Source organism: Pangasianodon hypophthalmus, chromosome 4 (genome assembly GCF_027358585.1).
Source record: "Pangasianodon hypophthalmus isolate fPanHyp1 chromosome 4, fPanHyp1.pri, whole genome shotgun sequence".
Classification (NCBI taxonomy): Eukaryota; Metazoa; Chordata; class Actinopteri; order Siluriformes; family Pangasiidae; genus Pangasianodon; species Pangasianodon hypophthalmus.
In genome coordinates this window covers 13,279,734-13,301,528 of record NC_069713.1, presented here as the reverse complement: position 1 = coordinate 13,301,528, position 21,795 = coordinate 13,279,734, and the positions used below count along the sequence as shown (strand labels likewise).

The 21,795-nt window shown below is 38.6% G+C and overlaps 1 protein-coding gene across 2 annotated transcripts in view; it reads right to left on the bottom strand.

The window, feature by feature from the left end:
- The window catches only part of nlgn2a (neuroligin 2a), a 161,892-nt gene that overhangs the window by 59,969 nt on the left and 80,128 nt on the right, over positions 1-21,795 (bottom strand). Inside the window, exon 3 of one of the 2 annotated variants that reach the window (XM_026936982.3) lies at positions 8,020-8,073. The exons of the other annotated variant lie outside the window; for it this stretch is intronic. Coding sequence (XP_026792783.2) covers positions 8,020-8,073 — 54 coding nt within the window. The remainder of the gene's footprint in view (positions 1-8,019; positions 8,074-21,795) is intronic. 2 annotated transcript variants of the gene reach the window in all.

Sequence of the window (21,795 nt, the reverse complement as noted above, 5' to 3'; positions counted from 1 at the left end):
TGACAGCCCTGTAGCTGGTGCACATGCAGCCAGGAGTTGACAGGCCTGGTGATTACCCTGCACACACACACACACACACACACACACACACACACACGCATGCACCATAGACTACCTGATTGTTCTTTCAACAGTTTAACCCATTTTTTGCCTACACTATTCCTTTTCACTTCCTATTTCCCTCCCTAATGGTCATGTCATCCATTCCCCATGTTTCTATAGTAGTGTAGCTACTGAACCTCATGTTGTGTTTTCACACACTGCTCTCCTACACTGACTCTTTTCATGGGTGATAGACCAGTATGTGATGCTACTTTGCCCACAAAGATATCATAATAAAGATTGTTCATTTGTGCTCCCACTACCAAAATACGGATGATATTGTAATATGTAACATTTGATCACACTGGATCTGTCCCTCTGGTGTAGCATGTTTGGAAGTCAAATAATCCAGGTATCTGCCTTATTGTGTAAGTAATAATTAAGTAATAGCACATATTTCCTCCTTTTGTGCAAGACTTCCATTTAAACTCCACATTGCTTGTCCATCCATCCATTCTCTGTAGCGCATATCCTACACAGGTTTGCGGAGAGCCTGGAGCCTATCCCAGGGGACTTGGGGCACAAGGCAGGGGACACCCTGGACAGGGTGGCAACCCATCACCGGGTACAATCGCACACACCCATTTACACGCTACAGACAATATGGAAATGCCAATCAGCCTACAATGCATGTCTTTGGACTGGTGGAGGAAACCGGAGTACCCGGAGGAAGTCCCTGAAGCATGGGGAGAACATGCAAACTCTGCACACACAGGGGGGGAAGTGGGGTTCAAACCCCCAACCCCAGAGGTGCAAAGCAGCAGTGCTAACCACTGAGCCACTGTGCCCCCCACACTTGCTTGTAAATGTAGTAAAGTAACAAAAGTACTGTGAGTTGTATGCTGTTATTATAGTTATTCATTTTTTACTGTTAGGGAGATCTGTGTGTGGGAAGACAAGCTAGCCAGTGTTTTACAAAATAGCGTATTCTGAACCAATATACAATATTTAGCTAAAATATAGTATATTTTATTTAACATAAACGTAGTAAGACTCGCTAACTTGCTAGTTTCCATTAAACATAAAGTATCACTAAATATGCATCATCAATAGGAAGTGTCAGCAAATTTTAGTTACCATTAAAATATACTTGACGAATCAGGAGATCAATATGTGAAGCTGAAAAGAGAAAAAAGGCATGAGAGGGCAAATTGTGAGGCCAACTGAACTTTCCAGAAATACATCATGTCACAGAGAAACCAATTATGTCACACTAACACGACCAATAAACAGGAAAGGAAGATATCTGTTCTTCACAGTCATGTTTATACTGTAACATTAATATTACACTTATAAGAACAGTAAAGCAGATGGATTACCATTACAAATTATATTTATGTATCCTTTCACTATATTGTTCTTTGTGGTCATTTACAGTCAGGACAAATCATCCATCACATTGGGTTGGGGTAGGAGAAGGAAATGGAACATGACTGAACTCTTTATAATAGTACAGCATCCTCACTAAACACAACATGCTTGTGAGACACATATACTTACACACAAATGGGATCCCAAAATGGAAATTTTAATTTACAAATGGGGTCGCAAGAGAAACTCGCAATCTCCACTTTCGTTTTATTCATTTTACAAATTATTATTAGAAATATTGCTCTAACTATGAAGATGGAGTTTGTTTTCTACTGTTTTGAAAGGTTACTGTGAGGCACATTCAAACATGCTACTTTTAAATAAAAAGTGTACTTGCTATCCTGACACCCTGCACTCGCATAGGAATTCAACAATAAAAATTAACAAATTTCCCCTTCCATCTACTTCAGCTAAACAAACTAGCATTGCGTTTTAAATCACATAGTTATGTACTGTTCCAGATCATTATTGAGTATTAAGACTAACTGATTTTCCTATTGTGGTTAGTATTTGAATTTTAAAAATCACTCATGTAACCTTCAAACTATCAAAGAGTCTGTTTTGCATACCAGCCTTCAGGGTCTTCTAGATTAGTAAATATTTTGAATGTAAGGTCAGAACTCACTGACAACAATCTCAATGACGGAAAGTTTTAAAGAGAAACAGAGCTTGTCAGTCTGTTTAATGTTGGTGCGCATAAATCGCCAAACATTTTACAGTTTGACTTGTATTTTTCTGATGGAAAGGGATGTTTTGGCTCTGACATGTGATCTAGGGAATCTTGTCTTTTAATCCTCCAGATGTACATAAAGTGTGTGTTTTTAGTCACTTACTGTATATGAGACATATGTTACTGACATAATAAAATGTTCACATGTTTTAGTCAGTAGTCCTAAATTTCCGGAAATCTGGAAAAAAAATGTATGGTGGTCAAGGCCTGGGTTTGCAGAAATGTCATAATATCCATTTGGGGTCATTCACCCAAAAAGTTTGGGAACCCCTGCTGTAATGTAATAAAATGCAAAAGGATAGGATGTGTTAGATCATATCCTATTTTAGAAGCTGACAAAGAATGAGGATGGAAGCTATATTGCTATAAATTAAGCCAAAACTGCCAATGATTATTGTGATAATTGCAACTAGGACTATTCATGCAGCATTATATTGGCAATATACAAGACTTCTATTAAAAGTTTATTTCAGTGTTTACCATCTTCACATTAACATCATATTTATCTTTTTTTCGTTGTTAAATTTTATATCACTTTTATTTTACACTGTATTACATTTGACAGTAAAGGGAAAAAAATGCAATTTATTTCTTCAATCTGCATTTTCTATCCCGTTTTTTGGGCTTAATGGCAATTGCTTGTGTTTAAACTACATTTAGATAATTTAATAATTTTGACAGGCTGCATGGAAAATCAACTTAACAACCTGCCCAACCCAACTTTCCCCATAAATATTACTTTATCTTTTGAACTTAACTTTGAATACAGCCCTTTGATACCACAGATAACAATATAATGCTGTATGTGTTTTTCTTTTGTACTGAGTGTGCCATTAAATTGAAAGGAGTAGTGCTGAAAAGCATTGCTAAAAATATAATAAATAGCTCCACACTCTAAACCCCTGTTTCCTGCATCCTCATTCCTCACCCTACTTACCAGCGTTGTCACACTAGTGCCAAAACCTGGGACTGAGACCTTGCCATTTACTGTGGTGATTACTGTAACTCCTTCCACCAAGCCCACCATCAAGCTTTGCAACACTGGGGAAAAGGTAGGCAAAGGACTGATAGGTCCAACAGAGCTTGCTGCAACCCTCTGGCACTCCAGCTGCAGGCACTCCCCCTGTGCTCCACTTCACCTTCACAAGATACAAAAATGTCTCCACAGGACAAACTGGAAGCCTAAGTTAAGCTCTTCAAGCATGCTGCATGGGGAGGGGCCAAGACCCAGTAGGCAGTCTGGTTGCTGCCTCTGCATTCATGGGTGGCACAGCAGCTGCCAGAGCAGACCGATATGAAGTATGAAAGCCTCAAAAAATCCATCTTGCAGACCATCAGCCAGACCTCTGTGTAGTATCACCAGTGGTTCCTAGTCCCTGATTCTTGGTGAGATCTAGCTACACATATTACTCTGGGACTCATGTTGAAGTTGGTTACTGGCAGAGGAGCATCATACCAGAGAAGAAGTCAACCTGATGGTGCTGGAGCCAGGACCAGTGTCCTGCCATGATGGACTCTGCAGTGTGATACTGGGAAGCAGTGCCGTTCTCAGCATGCTTTATGTAGTGGCACTCTTCTGAGTAATCTCTTGAGTCGGAATCCTGAAAGAGATTTTGACTGACCAAGGCATCACATTCATATTACGAAAATATGGAACCTAGGTACATGATTAATCAGGGATGTGTTTGGACTAAAATTTAGTACATTCCATCAATTCTATCATTCTGTCAATCCCAGTTGTATAAAAGGGCCAATCAGCTGCAAGAGCCCTGGGAGATCAGGCTCCCTATTTACTGCCCATATCAAGCTCTAAATTACTCACCAATTGTCATGGGCCTTTTGTGGTCATACGGTGAATCAGGGATGTTGACTATGAGGTAAGGCAAACAGATAGAGGTGATGCACTGTAAATATACCACCTCAACATCCTTCAACCCTGAAGAGAGGTGTTCCATGTTGCTCTGGTGATGGTGGTTCCTGAGAGAGAGAACTTGGGACTGGAGATGAGCCTAAAAGGTTCAGCTCAATCCAGCTGGTCCCAATGAGAGACTGCCCAGTTGCAAGTGGAATTTTCCAATGTGTTTTCACCTTCACCTGATCACAGTATCCTCATATAACACCACACAGATTGTCCCCAGGTATGGTTGTGTGCAGCCATCCCTTTCAATTACCCAAACAGAATAAACAAGTGGTTTGGAATGAACATAGGGACATGCTTGACATGGGGATAATCAAGGTGTCCCACAGAGACAGGTGCATCCCAGTGGTACTTCTGCCCAAGATGGGGTATTTCGGTTCTGTATGAACTTTAGAAAAGTAAATGTAATGTCTAAATCTGATACATATCCAATGCCAAGCACTGAAGAACTGCTTAATTGGTTGGACATGACTTTTTTTTTTATACGATTTGACTAATGGCTACTGGCAGATCCCCTTGACACTAGTATCCCATGAAAAACAAAAAAACAAATGAAAAAAAGAGTCTTTTCATTTGGATTACATCAACTTGTCACCTTTCCATTGTGGCTGTTTGGGGCCCCTTTCAATGAATCATATACTGAATACAGCTGTCTACCTAGATGACACAACTGTCTACAGTGACAACTGGGAGTGGCACATTCAGCATCTGAGATCTATCCTAAGATCCTTGAGGCAGGTGGGACTCACAACAAACCTGAAGAATGGTGTGGTTGGATAGGATGTTCGGTATCTGGGCTTCCACTTGGGTCATGGCCAGAGGCATCCTCAAAGTGATACGATGGCAACAATTGCAAATGTCTGAGGCCCAAGACCAAAAACAAAGTGAGGCAGTTTTTGGCTACCATAGTAGGACTGATCTCACTAAAATGCACCAGAGGCCATTTTTTTGGATACAGTCATGTCAACAGGTATTTCACCATTATCAAAGCTGTTATTTGTGGGAATCTGCTGTTGCATTCTCCTGACTTTCCATTTCCCTTTATTTTGCAGACTGGTGCATCACACATGAGCAAGAAACTCTCCATAGATAAGTGCCTGGCCATCAGGTGGGAAGAAATGAAGGAGGGGTCTCAGAAAAAAAGCAGGTAACAAGTGATGGTGTATACCTGTGTGTGGTTAATGACAGCCTATTTATGTGTCTTTCTCTTGTCAGTTGGCTGCCAATTGCCAGAGAGAGACAAAGGCCCGTGGAGCTAAGCTAGACTTTGAACTTGTACTTGAACTTGAATTTGGAATGAGTCATGCAGCAGGAAGCTGCATGTGCTTTTCTTTCGTTTTGAGTGTGCCATTAAATTGAATGGTGAGTAGTGGTGAAAAGTGCCATTAAAAATAATAAACCAAGCAGCTCTACTCTCTAAGCCCCTGCCTCATATATCCTCATTCCTGACCCCACCTATCAGGGTAGACACAGTGGCCTATTCAACAATAGAACAACATGTACTATACTACAGTAAATTGTAGGTTATACTACAGTAAATAGTATAATAGTGCGGACGGATGAGAGAATGTGTAAAGTAGGCATATGTGCAGACCGTATCTGATGGGTACAGCTGATAATTTATGATTTTAATGATTTATTGAATAATTTTCTCTACATTATTGGTTTTTAGTGAATGAAACTGTGTGTAGTCAAGTTCTTTTATATGACATAACTGAATCAACATTCATTACCAGTATATGCATGTTGTTTTTGCTGGGAACTATATAAAACAATTTTGAATGAGTGCTCATTCTGAATATTCAAGCTATGATCTAGATAGGCTTGAATGGGTGAAAGTAATGTTGCAAATTAGATCAGTATATCCATTTAGCAGCAATTACTGCACACAGCCAAAGTGATATTTAAAGAAACAGTTGGTTATTTTAGATCCCCCTGTTGTCTGAAAGGCAAACTGCAATTGTAATTAAAACATTGAACTACCTTTCCACTTTCTTCCAAACAAAGACAATCCCTCCATTTAACTAGGGGCAGGGATAATTAAAAGGTTGGAAAAATGTAAACAAAAGCTGCAAATTTAGAAACTAGCCAAATAGATGTTAATTTAGCAAATTACAGTTTTTTCCAGCTGGATACAGCTGCCATTCTCATTCTTTTTGCTGTATATTTTGTATTACTTCCAGTAACAGCTAAATTATAACCATTGGTGGTCTGCCATATTACACATAGGCTGTGGTCTTTCTTTTTTCTTGCAAAAAATGTAGCTGATTTGCTAATTCCATGAAAATGGTTTAGATATTTTTATTTAGTACGTCCAGCCATTCTGTACTACATCCTGAACTGAATGTAATTAACACTCCATACTACATACTAAATGGTGTGCTGTTTCATCTACCAACTGACAGTCCTAATCACACATTTCTATTTTTCATCTGCTGTGTGGAAATAAGATTACTAACAGAATATTCTTAGCTAAAATGAAGACAGAAGCAGGGACAAAGCCTACATCTTCCACCCAGTCCTACTGTTTGAGCTGTGGTTAGAGATCCCTCAGCCACCCTGGGAGAAATGAAAATGGCAGTGAGGTGAGCTGACACTGCTGTAGCATCTGTGTGGTGGGTGAAATATAGATGTGCAAGATGGAGCGATGATGTGCTAGACAGGGTGACAGGTTTAACATCGACAGCCCCAGCAGACAGCATACACCCCATAATATGAGACCAAATGAGAGATAGCGAGGGGGCGGTAGAGAGTGTCTATGAGTAAAGGAGAGAGAAAGAGAAGGGGGGGGGGTATTTTTGGGGTTGACAGTGGCTTGTATAAACAGTTTTTCTCTGGATAATCAGCTGGGCTCAAGTAGACATACTATCTCTGTGATTCATTCTCCCACACACTGATGCAAACATACACACATCTCAGTGTAAATGTGTCATTTTAATACCCACTGACCAGTCCTCCCAAGGCCCAAACTAGCTATTCATGTATTTAAAGAAAAAAAAACACATTAGCCACAAACAGTGTTGATGTCTTCAGGTAAAAAGAAGACAAATTGGTCCAAAAAGAAAAAAGCAAGACTGAAAAGGGCAAAGAGAGAAAAAGAGTCTCTTTGTAAACACAAGAACGGGGCAAAGAATTTCGACAGCAAGGCCTTCTCAATAACAGTAGTACAATTCATCATAATCCTTCTCCAAGACAGAGGCCAAAAAGAAGAAAAAGATTTGTAAGACATTAATAAACAGGTGCTAAAGGCTGGGCATGAATGTGTGTGTATGTCTGAGTGTACTTTTGGAGGCTGATACACTATTGATGTTTTTCATCTAGCCACTCTATGAGTGATTTTCTGATACTTGCAGAGTGGTATTTACTGCGAGCACAGCTAAAGCCACTCCAGAGGCTCCTCCACCGACACTGTGAGTGCAGAACAGAGGCCGGCTGATTTGTCCTCATTAGAGTTGGCCTGATATTTCAGCCATTATAATCTCTCTGAGCTGCACCCAACGCTTCTATATACCAGCAACAGTTGCTTAGCTGTAAAATCATGGCTTTAACAACTCTGTTTGAGTATTATGCTTCAAAGCCTTTCTCTCCTATTCTGTTAATAGTGATATAGCCGGATTTTCTCAGCAGCTCAGGCTCATTTTGTAATCTTAGAAAACTACACTTTCTCAACACCAGGACCAGCGGCCTTTGACTACTCAACAAAGTCATCCAAGAGTGCTTTCCGATTTCACACAGACACACACACACGTGTATATAAATGTGTGGAAGTATATATATATATATATGATTTGCACATGTGGTTAACAAACACTCCTACACACTGACTAATAAGGACGGCTGTCTTTTATTTCCCCCCCAAAAAATACAAGAAAAAAGAAAAAACATGCAACAAAAATACCTTCGTCTCGTGGCCGGTTCATTGTAGATTCATCATGTTTTTTTGTGAGTGGACCTAGGGTTAAGACAAAAAGGAGGGGGGGAAAAGAGAAAAGAGAAAATTCAAAAAATATTACTGTGGTAAGAAAAAAACTAAGAAAAACATCAAAAAAGAAAAGAAGCAAGAGCAAAAAAGACAATTCATCAAGAGGTCATTGATTTTATCTTTTTGCAAAAGATGAAAAAACAAAAGAAAACAAAAAAGGCATTATAAACACACAATAAGCGCAAGAAAGACACAAACTGTTGGCAAGATCAAAGAATTGTGCTATTAGATCTGTGAATATTCTCTCTGGCTTGTGGAAAGTGGGTTTGTCATTGTTGTGCACTGTTTGTTATTGCCCCTTTACACTATCTTTAGTGTCTGTGTTTCCAACAGCTTGTTTGGCTTCCGGGGATGAAGAAAAATCGATAAGGAAGAATAAAGAATTAACCTCGGTCGCTTGAAAAACAAGACCCCCCCCCCCCCCCCCCCCCCCCCCCCCCCCCCCGCTTCCTCCTCCTCCTTCTTTGCCCAGGTCCCTCCAGCCCCTGTTCCGCACAGGCTCTCACCCTCATACTCAGCAAAAAAACAAAACATCACGTGTTGAGTAGGGAGCCTATGCATGGCGGGGGCCACCATCAAGAAATACCCACAACACACACACACACTTACACACCGCACACACACACACTGAGAATACAGTGTGGATAGAGAATGATGTGTTTTTATTTTTCCCCCTTGTTTAAGCACAAGCAGATGTTTGCCATAATTTCTGTTGATGGTAAAATAAAAAAAAATATGGTTGTGTAATGCTTTTATTAAGCATTAGGCAAAGCAAACAAGATGTGAAGAAGACAAAGCAAACCCTGCAGGAATAAGCATCAAGTTAGATGATGAACATTAATCAAAATATTAATAAACATGCAGCCCAAGACAATGCACAGTAAAATTGTTGCTGTACTGTGCAGGAAAAAATAGCTATACTGTATGTAAATGCATCTTTTTTTCAGATCGATGCTGAAAAGACACTTTCTTTCAAATAACATTTGTTGTTAGAAATGTTTGTTGTAATCTATAGTATATATATCTGTTCTATACTTGTCATGTTCTGTGAGTACTGAGTGTGTTTGTATGGGTAAATCTCTTTTATTTTATTATCTGGCAAATTCAGTTATTGCACATAAAAATGCACATCATCTGTGATCAGTGTCAACCGATATGAGAGAGAGATACAGAAAAGATCCGTTTATTTCCTTAAAATCTGTGTGAGAGATTGAGATCTGTTTGAACTTTGAATGGTGAGTGAGACCAACTGTCATTGTAAGAAATAAAAAAGGTGAAGGATATAAGACCCCCCCAAACGACCCAAAAAATGAAACTTTCAGGTAATAACCATTTATTTAGTAAGGTGAACTGAGGAGCTCCTATTTGCCTCCCTTTCTTTATTTCTCTCAATTTCTCTCTGTTCTCTAAATGGATTGCATGCCTCAGGCAAGTCCAGTTACCTTAAAAAATCAATTCAAAGCCAAAGTTGTGTGCATAGTTATGCATGATTTGGCCCGTTTAATGAGTAGTGCACCAATGCTGAAACTCCTCAGCCAAATCGCCCTCCTCCCACTGGACCTGCTTCCTCTACTCTTTTTTGCCTTGCCTATCTCCTCTTCTCCTCTCCCTTCCTGACTGCTCTGTCATTTGCTATTCCATTCTCCCTTTAACTCTTGACTCAGTTTTCCTCAGCTGCTCTGTCTATTATTTTTCTTTACTGTGTACTGCTAGACTGAGACTTGGATTTTTCCCAAGAACTTCAAGGACGAAGTTAATAGAGCTTGCTGATCATGTGTACTGGAAAGTAAAACCTGTCAATGCACACATTACACCACATTTAATCTATGACCTGTGGGTGAAGTTTGTCTTCAAGCCAGTTTTCTACAGTTTGTGCAGTGGTCACATGTTTTCCTGAGGCACAAAGATGAACAGAAAAAACAGTCCTGTGATTTATTGATGATGATAATTCTCTTTTTCTAATGTTTACCTACAGTACCTACATTATCTTGCTGAACTGGATCAGACTTTTCCAAAGCCATGAGAACTGGATCAGGCTTTATAGAGCCATGTGTATAGCCACATAAACTGGACTGGACTTTTCCAAAGCCATGTGACCTGGATCAGCCTTCATGAGCCAATGTGAACTGGATCAGACTTTTCCAAAGCCATGTGAAGTAGATCAGACTTCTCCAAACTTTTCCAAAGCCATGTGACCTAGCTCAGGCTTTATAGAGCCATGTTAACTGGAACAGGCTTTACAGAGCCATGTGAGCTGGATCAGGCTTTATAGAGCCACATGAACTGGAACAGGCTTTATAGAGCCATGTTAACTGGATCAGTCATTATAGAGCAGTGCCGAACTGGATCAGGCTTTATACAGCTGTTTTGAAGTGGATCAGACTGGTATAGTGCCATATTAATTGCTTCACCTTTAACTTACAGATCCAGGCTGAATTAGATTAAGTTTTGCTGAACTAGGTCAGGTTTTATAGATCCATAATGAACTGGATAAGGTTTTATGGAGCCATGCTGAAATGGACCACATTTTACAGATCAATCTTGGATTACACTTTATAGAGCTGTGTTGAAGTGGATCAGACTGCATATAGCCACAAGCATAATTTGGATGATGCTTAACTTACTGACCCACGCCGAACTGAACTTTATGGAATTGTGCAAACAGATCATGCTTTATGGATCCATGCTGAACTGAATCATGCTTGGTTTAGACTGTATAGAGCCATATTAACTGGATCAAGTCAAACTTACAGATCCACACTGAAACTGATAATACTGTAGATACCATGCCGAAATGAATCTGGCTTTATTGAGCCTCGCTGAACTGGATCTGGCTTTATAGAGCCACACTGAACTGGATCAGCCTTTACAGATCGATGCTGAACTGGATCTGGGTTTATAGATCGATGCTGAACTGCATCTGGGTTTATAGATCCATGCTGAACTGGATCCAGTTTATAGCTCCATCCTGAACTAAACCTGACTTTACTGATCCACTGTGAACTGGAGCCAGCTTTATAGAGCCACACTGAACTTTACATATCTGTACTGAACTTGATCAGGTTTTAAAGAGCCCTTTATAAATCAGCACTGGCTTTAGCCATGAACTCAACTTCCCAGAGTTCATCACAGCCTCACAACATGGCCAAACCAGACTCCCTTTACCATCAACCACAGTCATTTCCTTGTTCAAGGTCACCAGATTTTTAATTACACACACCTGATCCAAATCATACACACTGCTATAAAAAATAACACAACCATTCATACATTCAGTGCAAAAGTCTCACTCCAAGATTATTCTTGTGACAATACCAAGCCTTTCCTCTAGTGCTTGCTTTCTTTTAACTTGCTACTTTGTTATTTTGCTCTTGGCTTTGCTTAGTTTGCCCTGTTTGTTGATCATCTGACCCATGCCTGCTTTTGACTGTGTCTTGGGTTTGTAATTTAAATTGTTTGCCTGTTGTTATTAAAGTTTGCCTGCACTTGCATCCATCTCTGCTGCCTTACAGTGAACTCAATTCAGCTTTATATCTGTACTGAACTGGCTCATGCTTTATACAAACACACACACACACACACACACACACTCTTGCAGTACTTATGTAATACATTTGTTCAGCTCGACTTCCTGTCCTGGCTTCACTCTGCACCAATCAGCATGATTTGCTAACACCAGCCAACTCAACAGCTGATGCATATGCATAGGAAAGATGTCTCTCTCTCTCTCTTTTTTTTTTTATTACAAATTCACATTAACTGCGAAGAGGAGGAAAAGCTAAGTAGAAAAAAGGCATTCACACATTTAATGGTTCCATAGAGTTGTCCAGATAATGCAATGAAGTAATGGAGTAAGTTCTAGATTTATTCATCTTTCAAAAGATTTAAGAATGGACTCATTGAATCATTTATTAAAACATAGAATCGTTGGAGATTTAACTATTTAACAGTAATATATTTTTGGCTGCAGCGATGCTCACCATTTGACCCTACTGTCTGTTGTAGAGAAGTGTGGTTGCCATGTCATGTTCAAAAATTGCTGCAAATTTATCTGGCTTGATATTTTTCTTGAAAGCTTTTGACAAAAAAAAAAACCTATTCAAACATGATAGACTAATAGTCTTGCAGCACACAGCAGAAGCAAAATAAGTATGATAGTAATCTTACGGCTATATTGCACCTGTCACACTGTGGAGACACAGAGCCATTGATTTTACCTTAATTTGGTTTTGTAGTAATAAAGCCTTTGCAATACTTTTAAACCGAATCATTTTCTGCCTAGTGCTCATAGAACAGCTTCGTATTCAAGATAAGTCATCTTCCCAGATCTCTGTAAATGCCACATCATTCACGTGTGCATTTAGAAAAAGCTGAATTTGGTTTTAAATTGGGTAAATAACAGTATATAGAGATGACCTACAGTATTTACCACTAGACAGTACATTAGTCTTAGATAACAAATAATTTATTATGATATTGGTGTGTGAATGTTCATGTGTGGAAACGTTAATTTAGAATCCTCAAAAATGTATTTCAGTAAAGATGTTGCCAAACGATTATTATTGTTTGCTAAACAATTATTATTGTCAATTATTATTAAAAAGATTTTTTTTACAATTTTATTTAATCTAATATATGAATTTCTTGGTATCCTAAAACCAAACCACTAAACCGATTCTCAAAAATCCGAAGGTACTGGCCCTATACAGCGTGTCCCAAAAGTCTCCATACATAGGGGAAATTAACACTTTTTACCAAAACGCAAATTTATTTACAAAACATCCTCTACATGATTGCCATTTCTTCGTAAACACATGGAGCCTCTCTCACTCTTGACTCGTGTTAACACAGCTTGTGTTATGCATGTATATGCATGTCCATCGCAACCTTGCTTCCTGATCCAGCCATGAGAATGATCCAGCCATGAGAATGATTTCAATACATTCTTCTTTTGTCAAAGGCATTCTTAAAGGCTATCCGAAAAACAATATATAATATAAACTAATTTTGAAAAATTTTGTTATATTTTGTTACATAAAAAAGTTACATTTTGCTAAAAAGTGTTAATTTCCCTGTATAGAAATGTATGGGGCCATTTGGGACACCCTGTATTTTCATTGCAGACATGACTTCACTTTTGCTCTACCTGACTGTGTACAGTATAAATTGTTAATTGAATCAATGCAGTTAATTAAGCTGAAGACAAAAACTTGCATAGGCTATGTAAGGAACAACATACAACAGACCGTGTTCTTTTATGAAAATAATGCACTCTGGGCGTGTGAAACGGCATGAGGCACAAACCGAGTTTCATATAACAGCACAGCATTATTTTCGTATAAGAGCACAGTCTGGAGCGTGTTATTCTACTTATACCACAGTGATTTGCAATGATTACAATGTTTGATTTATTAATAAGTGACACGTCTGCATTTTAATGGTTTCTAATTAGATTGAGACAAGTTAGATCCTGTTCTCACCTACGTTACAGCTGCGATAAACAGTCATTCTCCCACCAACCTCTTACTTGCTCTATCATCTCTCTCTCTCTCTCTCCCCCTCTCTTTCTTGTTCTCTTTCTCTTCTCAATCATTTTACCATGAAAACGCAGAAAACAGAAATTTTAACCAAGGCTGAGAGTGCTTACAAGCAAGACTCCTTCCATAAATGTTAAATAAAAGTCCTAACAAAACATTCACCATGAGCATTTCCTATGAATGACTGTTAAACAATGACCCGTTTTTAAATCCATTTATTATTAGTCTTAGATTATTGGAAGCATCTGCCCTACAAGTCCCTGTGTACAGACTGTTACTACAATGTTGTTATGAAAGTTACAATAATGTATTAGAACTAGTGCCTTAATATTAACCTATCGTTCGTTACAAGTGGAACTATCTGTGCTGTTAAATGAAAATACTGCACACCTTCTGACCAATCAGATTCAAGCTTTCAAATGTGCTGTGGTATAAATAGGTATATGTTGACAAGATTTTCCAAGCCCTTTTATACTTTCAGCATTTCCCATGAATATGTGGATGTCTCCTGATCCCTAAAGCCAATGGCCTATCAAAGGGAAAAGGAGATAAAGGATCCTGCCACACAGTGCAATGTAACTCAAAAAGACTCAACCTGCCTCTATTAATCAATGCAGCCTCCTATTTTTACTGAACCATTCACCATTTTAAGCATACGGAAAGAAAGTCTTTTACTGAGAGCTTTGTACAATTTGTAGCCAAGTCCATCAGGACCTGCGGCCTTGCCAGATGGAAAAGACTGAATAGCATCTTATTCTGAATCAAGGTCATTTTTCATTTAAGTCTCACTCAATTTAGACTGCCAAAAATGGCTGCATTCCATGTGGGTAATTGGTTTTCTATAGTATGAGTATAATTCAGAGGAAAATTCTCTGAAGCGATCATTAATCTCTTTTTTATTCGTGATCAGATTGTCTGATTCAGATTTTTATCTTGTGAATTGTTTGGTTAGTTTCTTTTCCTACTTGCTTGATCTACTAATAACTTCTCGTGTCTCCTTTAGGAAAGATGTTTGATGATGTGATTTTGCAAATTATCCTTAAAGGAAACTGTTAACACAGAGTGTTTAACACACACACACACACATGCACACATGTGCCTCAACAGACGTCATTCAAAATTCTCCCAGTGATTTGGATGCAAGTTTTCAATCAGAAGGCCACATGGGCCTAACAGGTGTATGACTGCAATCTGTTCCTTCCTCCACAATCCTGCAGAAGAAAATGGGCTGATCTTATTTTGACTTTGCCAGCACACCAGTCCTGAACCAGTGTTTGAAATCATATCCAATTCCTCTAGGTATTGAACAGTGTTGGGCACAACTATTTGCCACTGTCTTGTGATGATCGAGAACTCTGCGGCCCAGTGCTGCTATGTGAAATAATCGACTTCTGTCTGAAATACCCTTCCTCTGATGCCACTTTGGTAATGCAGTCTTTAAAGGCAATGTTATTTCACCTAGAATTCAAGCCCAGGATACAGGCTGTGCTACAGACTGCTGCCTATAGCTATGTATGGAAACTCAAATTTCCAAACCTTCTGGCTAAATTAATCTTGCTGCATGATATTGGGCTCTGAATAACTTCATGCCATATGGCATACTTTATTTTCACATATATTTTAAATTGTATATTCATTTTCTAGTAAACCACAGAAATGTTAAATTCTTGCATCTGATTGGTCTGATTGGTATGACTGATTCTGAAAGTGTTGATGAATATTTTTATACCAGCTGCTCTTATAATATTTGCAGCTGCAAAGTTTAAAACTCTTGTTCTAATATGCTTTGTTACAGTCAGATGTAAGTCAGAAGTTAGTAAATAATAAAATTAACTGATAATATCTGATTTTGTTAACGGTAACTCCATTTCGTTTTGGCCACACCGTTATTGATTGTTTTTGCTCAATCAATTTTTTTATTCCATATATACATAATTCACATTTTCTATATATTTCTAATATCAAAACAGAGTGTGGGTCCTATACATGATATTACAAGTAAGTAGTTAACAAATCTGAAGTTGTCATTCTTTTGTGCTTGCTTTTATGTACAAATATGACATTCGCTTTTTTAACCCAGGTGAATATTGGAAGCTCACATTCAGGCTTTGAACCCTTTTTAGAAGAAGAAGCCTTTATTTGTCACATACAGTGACATACAGTACATTGCAGCACGGTGAAATTCTTTTCTTCGTATATCCACAGCTTGTTAGGAAGTTGGGGTCAGAGCACAGGGTCAAGCCAGTGTTAAGAGAGGGTTAAGGGCCTTGCTCAGGGGTCCACAGCAGTAGCTTGGTGGTGCAGAGGCTTGACCTTGGTGGTGCAAACCCCTGACCTTCAACCCAGAGCCTTTACCCACTGAGTCACCACTGCCTAAGGAACCTTCTAAACACAAAAGCACTGTGAATGATTCTCACAGGATCATCTTCTCACATCTGAAACTTGAAACAAAAGTTTCATCTCACTGTTATCTTAGCAACACAAGCTATATATTTAACACAGAAACTATGTAACCGCTTCTTTTCTTTTGGTTGGAAACCAAATGACCAACTGCCCAACTGTTTACCATAACACGTAAGTAGGATGTCATCAATCATGAATGCTTCAATATAGTTATGTTATTTTTATTATGTTGCTCTAGTGTAGTATTAGCAAACTACATTAAAAGAAACTGTTTCACGAACTAAAGGCTATGTCTTTGATATTTGATCGATATTCTTCCAAATCTTTATTTTGTCTGTTTAAACTCACGGTGGTCCTCGTTCAGCATGTAATAGGCTGTGTCCAACTTGTGTGCTAATTTGTGGTTCCTTGTGATCTAGTGCTAGCTAAATTCTTTGCATGGAGTAGCATTTTTCTCCAACCTCCTCAGAGACATAGCTAGACTAGGATTTCAGGTTTGAACCTGAAATATTTTGTGACAATTCCAAATGCTTATTCGTAGGCAGTTAACATAAAACAGACACAGTACAGTTGAATATATGTGTCAAAAAGCAATGTTTTGTGCAGTAACTGTCACAATAGTGACAGAAATCACAATAAATGGTCAACAAACTCATAATTATGATTCCTCCATATATAACCTACCCAAACATCAATTGAGTGTGGCCTTTAATTAGTTTATTCATATTTTATTGGATACTAGCTGCTATGATAAGAAACAGGATTAGTGAATCAGTACCCTGCATTTTTCCCCATTTCTGTCTGAAAGCTACTAGCCAACTAGCTACACTTTGAGTTTAGTGATATCAATGTGACAGCCAATAAAGTACTGGAGATCGAGTGAGGAGGAAAAAAACAACGGTAGATCTGGTTTTACAAGGTAATATATAATTTCCCCTATTATTAGCATGTTATCTAAATCATGTTCAGTGTAACTGTAATAAATGTACTCTATTAAAGTTATTAATATTCAAAGATTGGTTGACAGTAGGTCGTGCCTTAAATAATTAAATGACAAATTCTGAATATCACCACTGCCTCTACTGCAGTCTGGCATCCACCCAAAATGTATGAGCACATCACACTGTGACTTAATTGTACAGATCATGCAGTGATTTTATTTAGCATATTTCATCATATCCCCCTGAAAGTAATTCATACGTACCCAACTGAGTCTGGTAAATACATTTTGGATGTATCGTTCCCACAGTGTTCATTTTTATGCAACGCTGTGCAAGATTACTAATATATACATTTAGCATGTGCAGAATACCACAAGCTCCACACTAATACAGTCTGGTCCCTACTGAAGTTCGCTCTTGGAACAAGAACCAAAACTATAGTTCATGAATTAAAAGTAGCTCTGGTTCCTCCTCTGCCTACAGTCCCTAAGTTCCTAAAAAGATTGTGAAATGTACCTATAGTGACAGTATGACTGGCTGAGAATACGATGCAGGCCTTCTGGTTAGGACAGAAAGATGGCGAGAAAATAAGAGGAAGAGTAGATACAGTGCATGGAGGATATGAAGGAGAATGCTTGGTGGAGATAGAGGAAAAAAGGAGAGGGAGAGGACATTATTGCAAGGCAAGGTGACTGGAACTGTACACTGTGTGTATGTGTATTGTGTGTTTTGTGTGTGTGTGTGTATGTGTGTGTGAGAGAGACAGGCAGAATGTTTTGGAGAGATAGTGTGAGCATTTGGAAAAGAGGAGTGTTTAAACAGAGGGGAGAGGGACAGCAGCCAGATAGGATGACATTTACGGAGTGGTGGCAATGGAGAAGGCATGAAGGTTAAAGCAATTTCCCAGCAACACCAGTGGTGACAATTACTGGCGGGCCTCATGAGCACTATGACACACAGCCCCATGTCTGTCTGCTTCACTGAATCTTTCGCAAAGCCTCAGCGAGGTCAGAGGTGTGAAGCAAAACATTTATTTAAAAGGCACACTACAGCTGGCACAGCCCTGACGACCTATTAGAAACTATACTGAGGCCACTGTTGCAAGGTTGTGTATGTCTTTATAAATGCTTAATAGGCTGAGAAGTTATTGCCTCTTTTACTCCATTCCTCTTGTGTATGCGAGCGTGTATGACAGATGCAGGCTAATCACACTGATTTAGTGTAATCTTGCTCATTTTGAGAGACAATCTTTCTCTTGCTTGCCTCAGTGACATTGACTTAATCTTGTTAAAACATACGAAATGTGGCCAGTAATTGCTCGGATTTAAATAAAGCATGCCGTTTCCCAGCTTTGTTCCACTGGACACCTTTCACACCGTCTGTCATAGTGCTGTTAGTCTGGTAGATTTAGGCACTTTGGATGTGAATTAGCCTTAACCTCCTAGAATATACCTTTTCTACTCTTGATTTGTTTCTCATTCTGTAACTACATTTATATCACAGGCAATTGCTTTAAGACTACCCGGCTTCCCCAAAAACTTCACTGAAATACAGCAATAAAATTCAATATTTTAGCGAATCAAATATCTCAGTGCAATATCTCACTGCTTGTTCATTTAACGCAAACTGGTTTTGGCAGACAGCGCAGCTTGAGTTAAAATCTCCTTTGAAGCCCCTGACACAGCACTGATAGACACTCATGATGCCATGCTTCTCTGGGACCCTATGGAAGATTCAAGTACAGTGTGTTTTAATGGGATGAAAGATTAATGCTCATGGGACAACAGGATTTCAACACATCATTTTCTGTCCCTCCTGGACTTTGAGAGATCTCCCTATCATCATAAAGAGAATCCGCGTGTCCAACGTACGTCTCTGGGCGTTAATGGGAGTGAGGAGGGAGGGTTTTGCACCCAAAAAAACCCGCGCACTCTTCATTTCTCCCAGTTGGACACGCGGATTCTCTTTATGATGATAGGGAGATCTCTCAAAGACGTGGAACCTCATAACCTACTGCCAGTCACTGAAATGGTGATGAACACGACTGACATCTCAAACATATCGACACCAGTCAGAATCGCTTGAAGCTGCAGTAGTGCTTCTGTAGTTAGTTGAGTAGCCTAATCCAAAACACACTAGTATGTCTTGTTATTTCTTCTTTATAATTTGTACATATTGTAAATAAACTTTAAGTATAAAATTTTGTTTGATTATTTGCACTAATTTGTGAAATTTGTTGTTTATAAGTGTTTAGCTAGCTGTCACTACCTTCTTCAGCTAGCAGATTCGCTGCTTTTTGGCACAAAATGGCCGACCCTGCTAATGCTGTCCTGAGTTTAGAAAGGTCTTGTGATGCTCAAACTTATGAGGAGTCAGGGAACAAGGTCCATTCAGCTCTCTTGGAATAGTAAAATTGATTGGCTGTGTTTGTTTATGATTAATCTTAGATTATGTGGATCGTCTGTCATGCAAGTCCCTGTGAACAAGCTGTTACTGTAGAAGTGATAATGTATTAGAATGAGCACATTAATATGAATGTCCATAACAGACAGTTGTGCTTCTCCTATTTTAAAAACCACCAGCGACCACTGATTTATATGCACAGTAATAATTCTAACATTATGAGATTATTCACATAAAAATTCTACAATATCTGGACTGCTTGCAGAAGGAAATCATTATGTGATAAAGAGACATAAAAAACAACTCATATAACTACAGCCTTATACAGTATGAGGATTACTTAAGTGCATGTAAATGCATCTTATTTTGTGCTCATTATTTTGTAGAAGTGAAGACATATGGTCAGTTTGGGCCACATTCAGAGTGCATAGTGAAGATTTATGCAGATCTCAGATGTAACTATGGACTTAAATGCTATTCGGGCAGGTACAAGAGAGGGGTGGAGTTAAAACAAAGAGAAATGTTTTAGACAATTACTTATGTACAATTCTGACCTAGAATTAAGTGCATTTTCTTGTGAGATATCAGCTTGAGCAAGGAGCAGCAAGTCTGGTGCCCCGGCTGACAGTTTGATGTAACCACAATATATAATGTTGAAATTCATATTTTGGGCTTTAAATTACACTAAAAACTATGAAGGCCAATATTAAATACATAAATATGACATATTAATTAATAATAATCCCTTTAAATTTCATTAAAAGATTTTTTTCTGCATCAGAGGAGACTACGTCTTAATCAGAGACATTGCTTACCTCAAAGACTGAATTGAGCTGTAAGCATAGCAAATGAATGCTCAGTCAGCTTATCTTTCAAACAGAGGGCATGCTTTCTTTACAGAAAAGTACATGAAATTAAACAAAACATTAGCATTATTTTATTAATTTGTCGACTCAAAATAGGAAATTTAAAGTGTGATAATATAACCTAAATCCCAAACACACATTATGATTTCACGGCCTTGATTTAGTATCTCATGACTACATTAATTTTTATGCACAATTAACCATCGACTCTGCTCTCTAATTTTTCGGGTTTAAAAGCAAGTTCTTGTGTTTAAAGGCAGTGGTCTAGACTGTAATGAAAAAACTCTTCTCTGACGTGGTTTACAAAAGATTTTACAAAAGTAAAATCTGGCAACCTTGGACGAACAAATTACATGCAGATGATTTTAATAATAATCTGAATTGGGTGCACAGGTAATCAAATTAAGCAGCTACGTGACCTGTCTCTGAAAATATTGACGTAACTTCTTGGCTTAAGTTGCCAACTCTGAATATAGCCATATATGAATAAATGCCATCATGATTCATACTCAAAGAAAAGGAGGAAAAACTAGGACCTTTTATTCTCCTATTCAACAAATGACATATCACTTTATCTCTTTAGGTTTCATTTATCATTTTTGCCTTCTTTTTCTCTCCAACCTTCCTTCACTCTTGGCTCCTGCTCCCTGACTGAAGCTTTTTCAAAGCATAGATATAACTACGAGCTGCGTGTGTGTGTGCGTGTGTGTGTGTGTGTGTGAGACAGAGGGAGAGAAAGGTTGGGTAAGTCTTATTTGCATTCAGAGCCACTTGCCAACTCAGCTACAGCAGGAACTGAAGAGACACCCTTTGAGCAGCAGAGAGAGAGGAAAAAAAAGAAGAAAAGCATGCAATGGGAGCAAGAGGGACAAGTGAACGAAGACACACAGCATGAGATGGCAATAATGCTTGTGTATATATGCGAGTGTGTTTGTGAGAAAAAATAAAATGATAGAGATGGAAATGGCAAAAGCAAGACAGAGAGACAGTAGAAAGAAGCAGTTTGGGAAACCATTACAAAGCAAGAACTAGAATAACCTGAGCACCTTACAGCATCCACAATAGTCTGGGTTTTCTCTCTTTTCCATTTCTATGGAACCTATATCTCACAAACAACTGCCAGAATATTATAGCCTAGTATCTCGACCTGTAAAAAAGAGACACCAGTAGATTTCTAGATAAATTTGCCCACCAGTAGAGACTTTCAAATCCTTTTTCTATCCTGGTGGCGAAAACTACAAAAGCAATGGCCTTACTACTCATGTAATGGCCCTAAAATGGTACTTTTCTAAAAACTGCTGCACATATAGCTGTTGTGTGTGTGGACTGCAGGTGTTCCTAAGCTCTAAGGATGGTTTATGCTTTCTACATTGAGCATACCACGCCTGATTATGTAATGTGGTCTTTGTGAACACAAAGCAATTTCAAAATGCCTGTTCACAACAGCTGTGATTGGGACAATGTCTATTGTTAAACATGCTATACAAATACATTTAAATCAAACTGAATAGTCACTGGGCGGCATGGCTCCTCACAATTCAA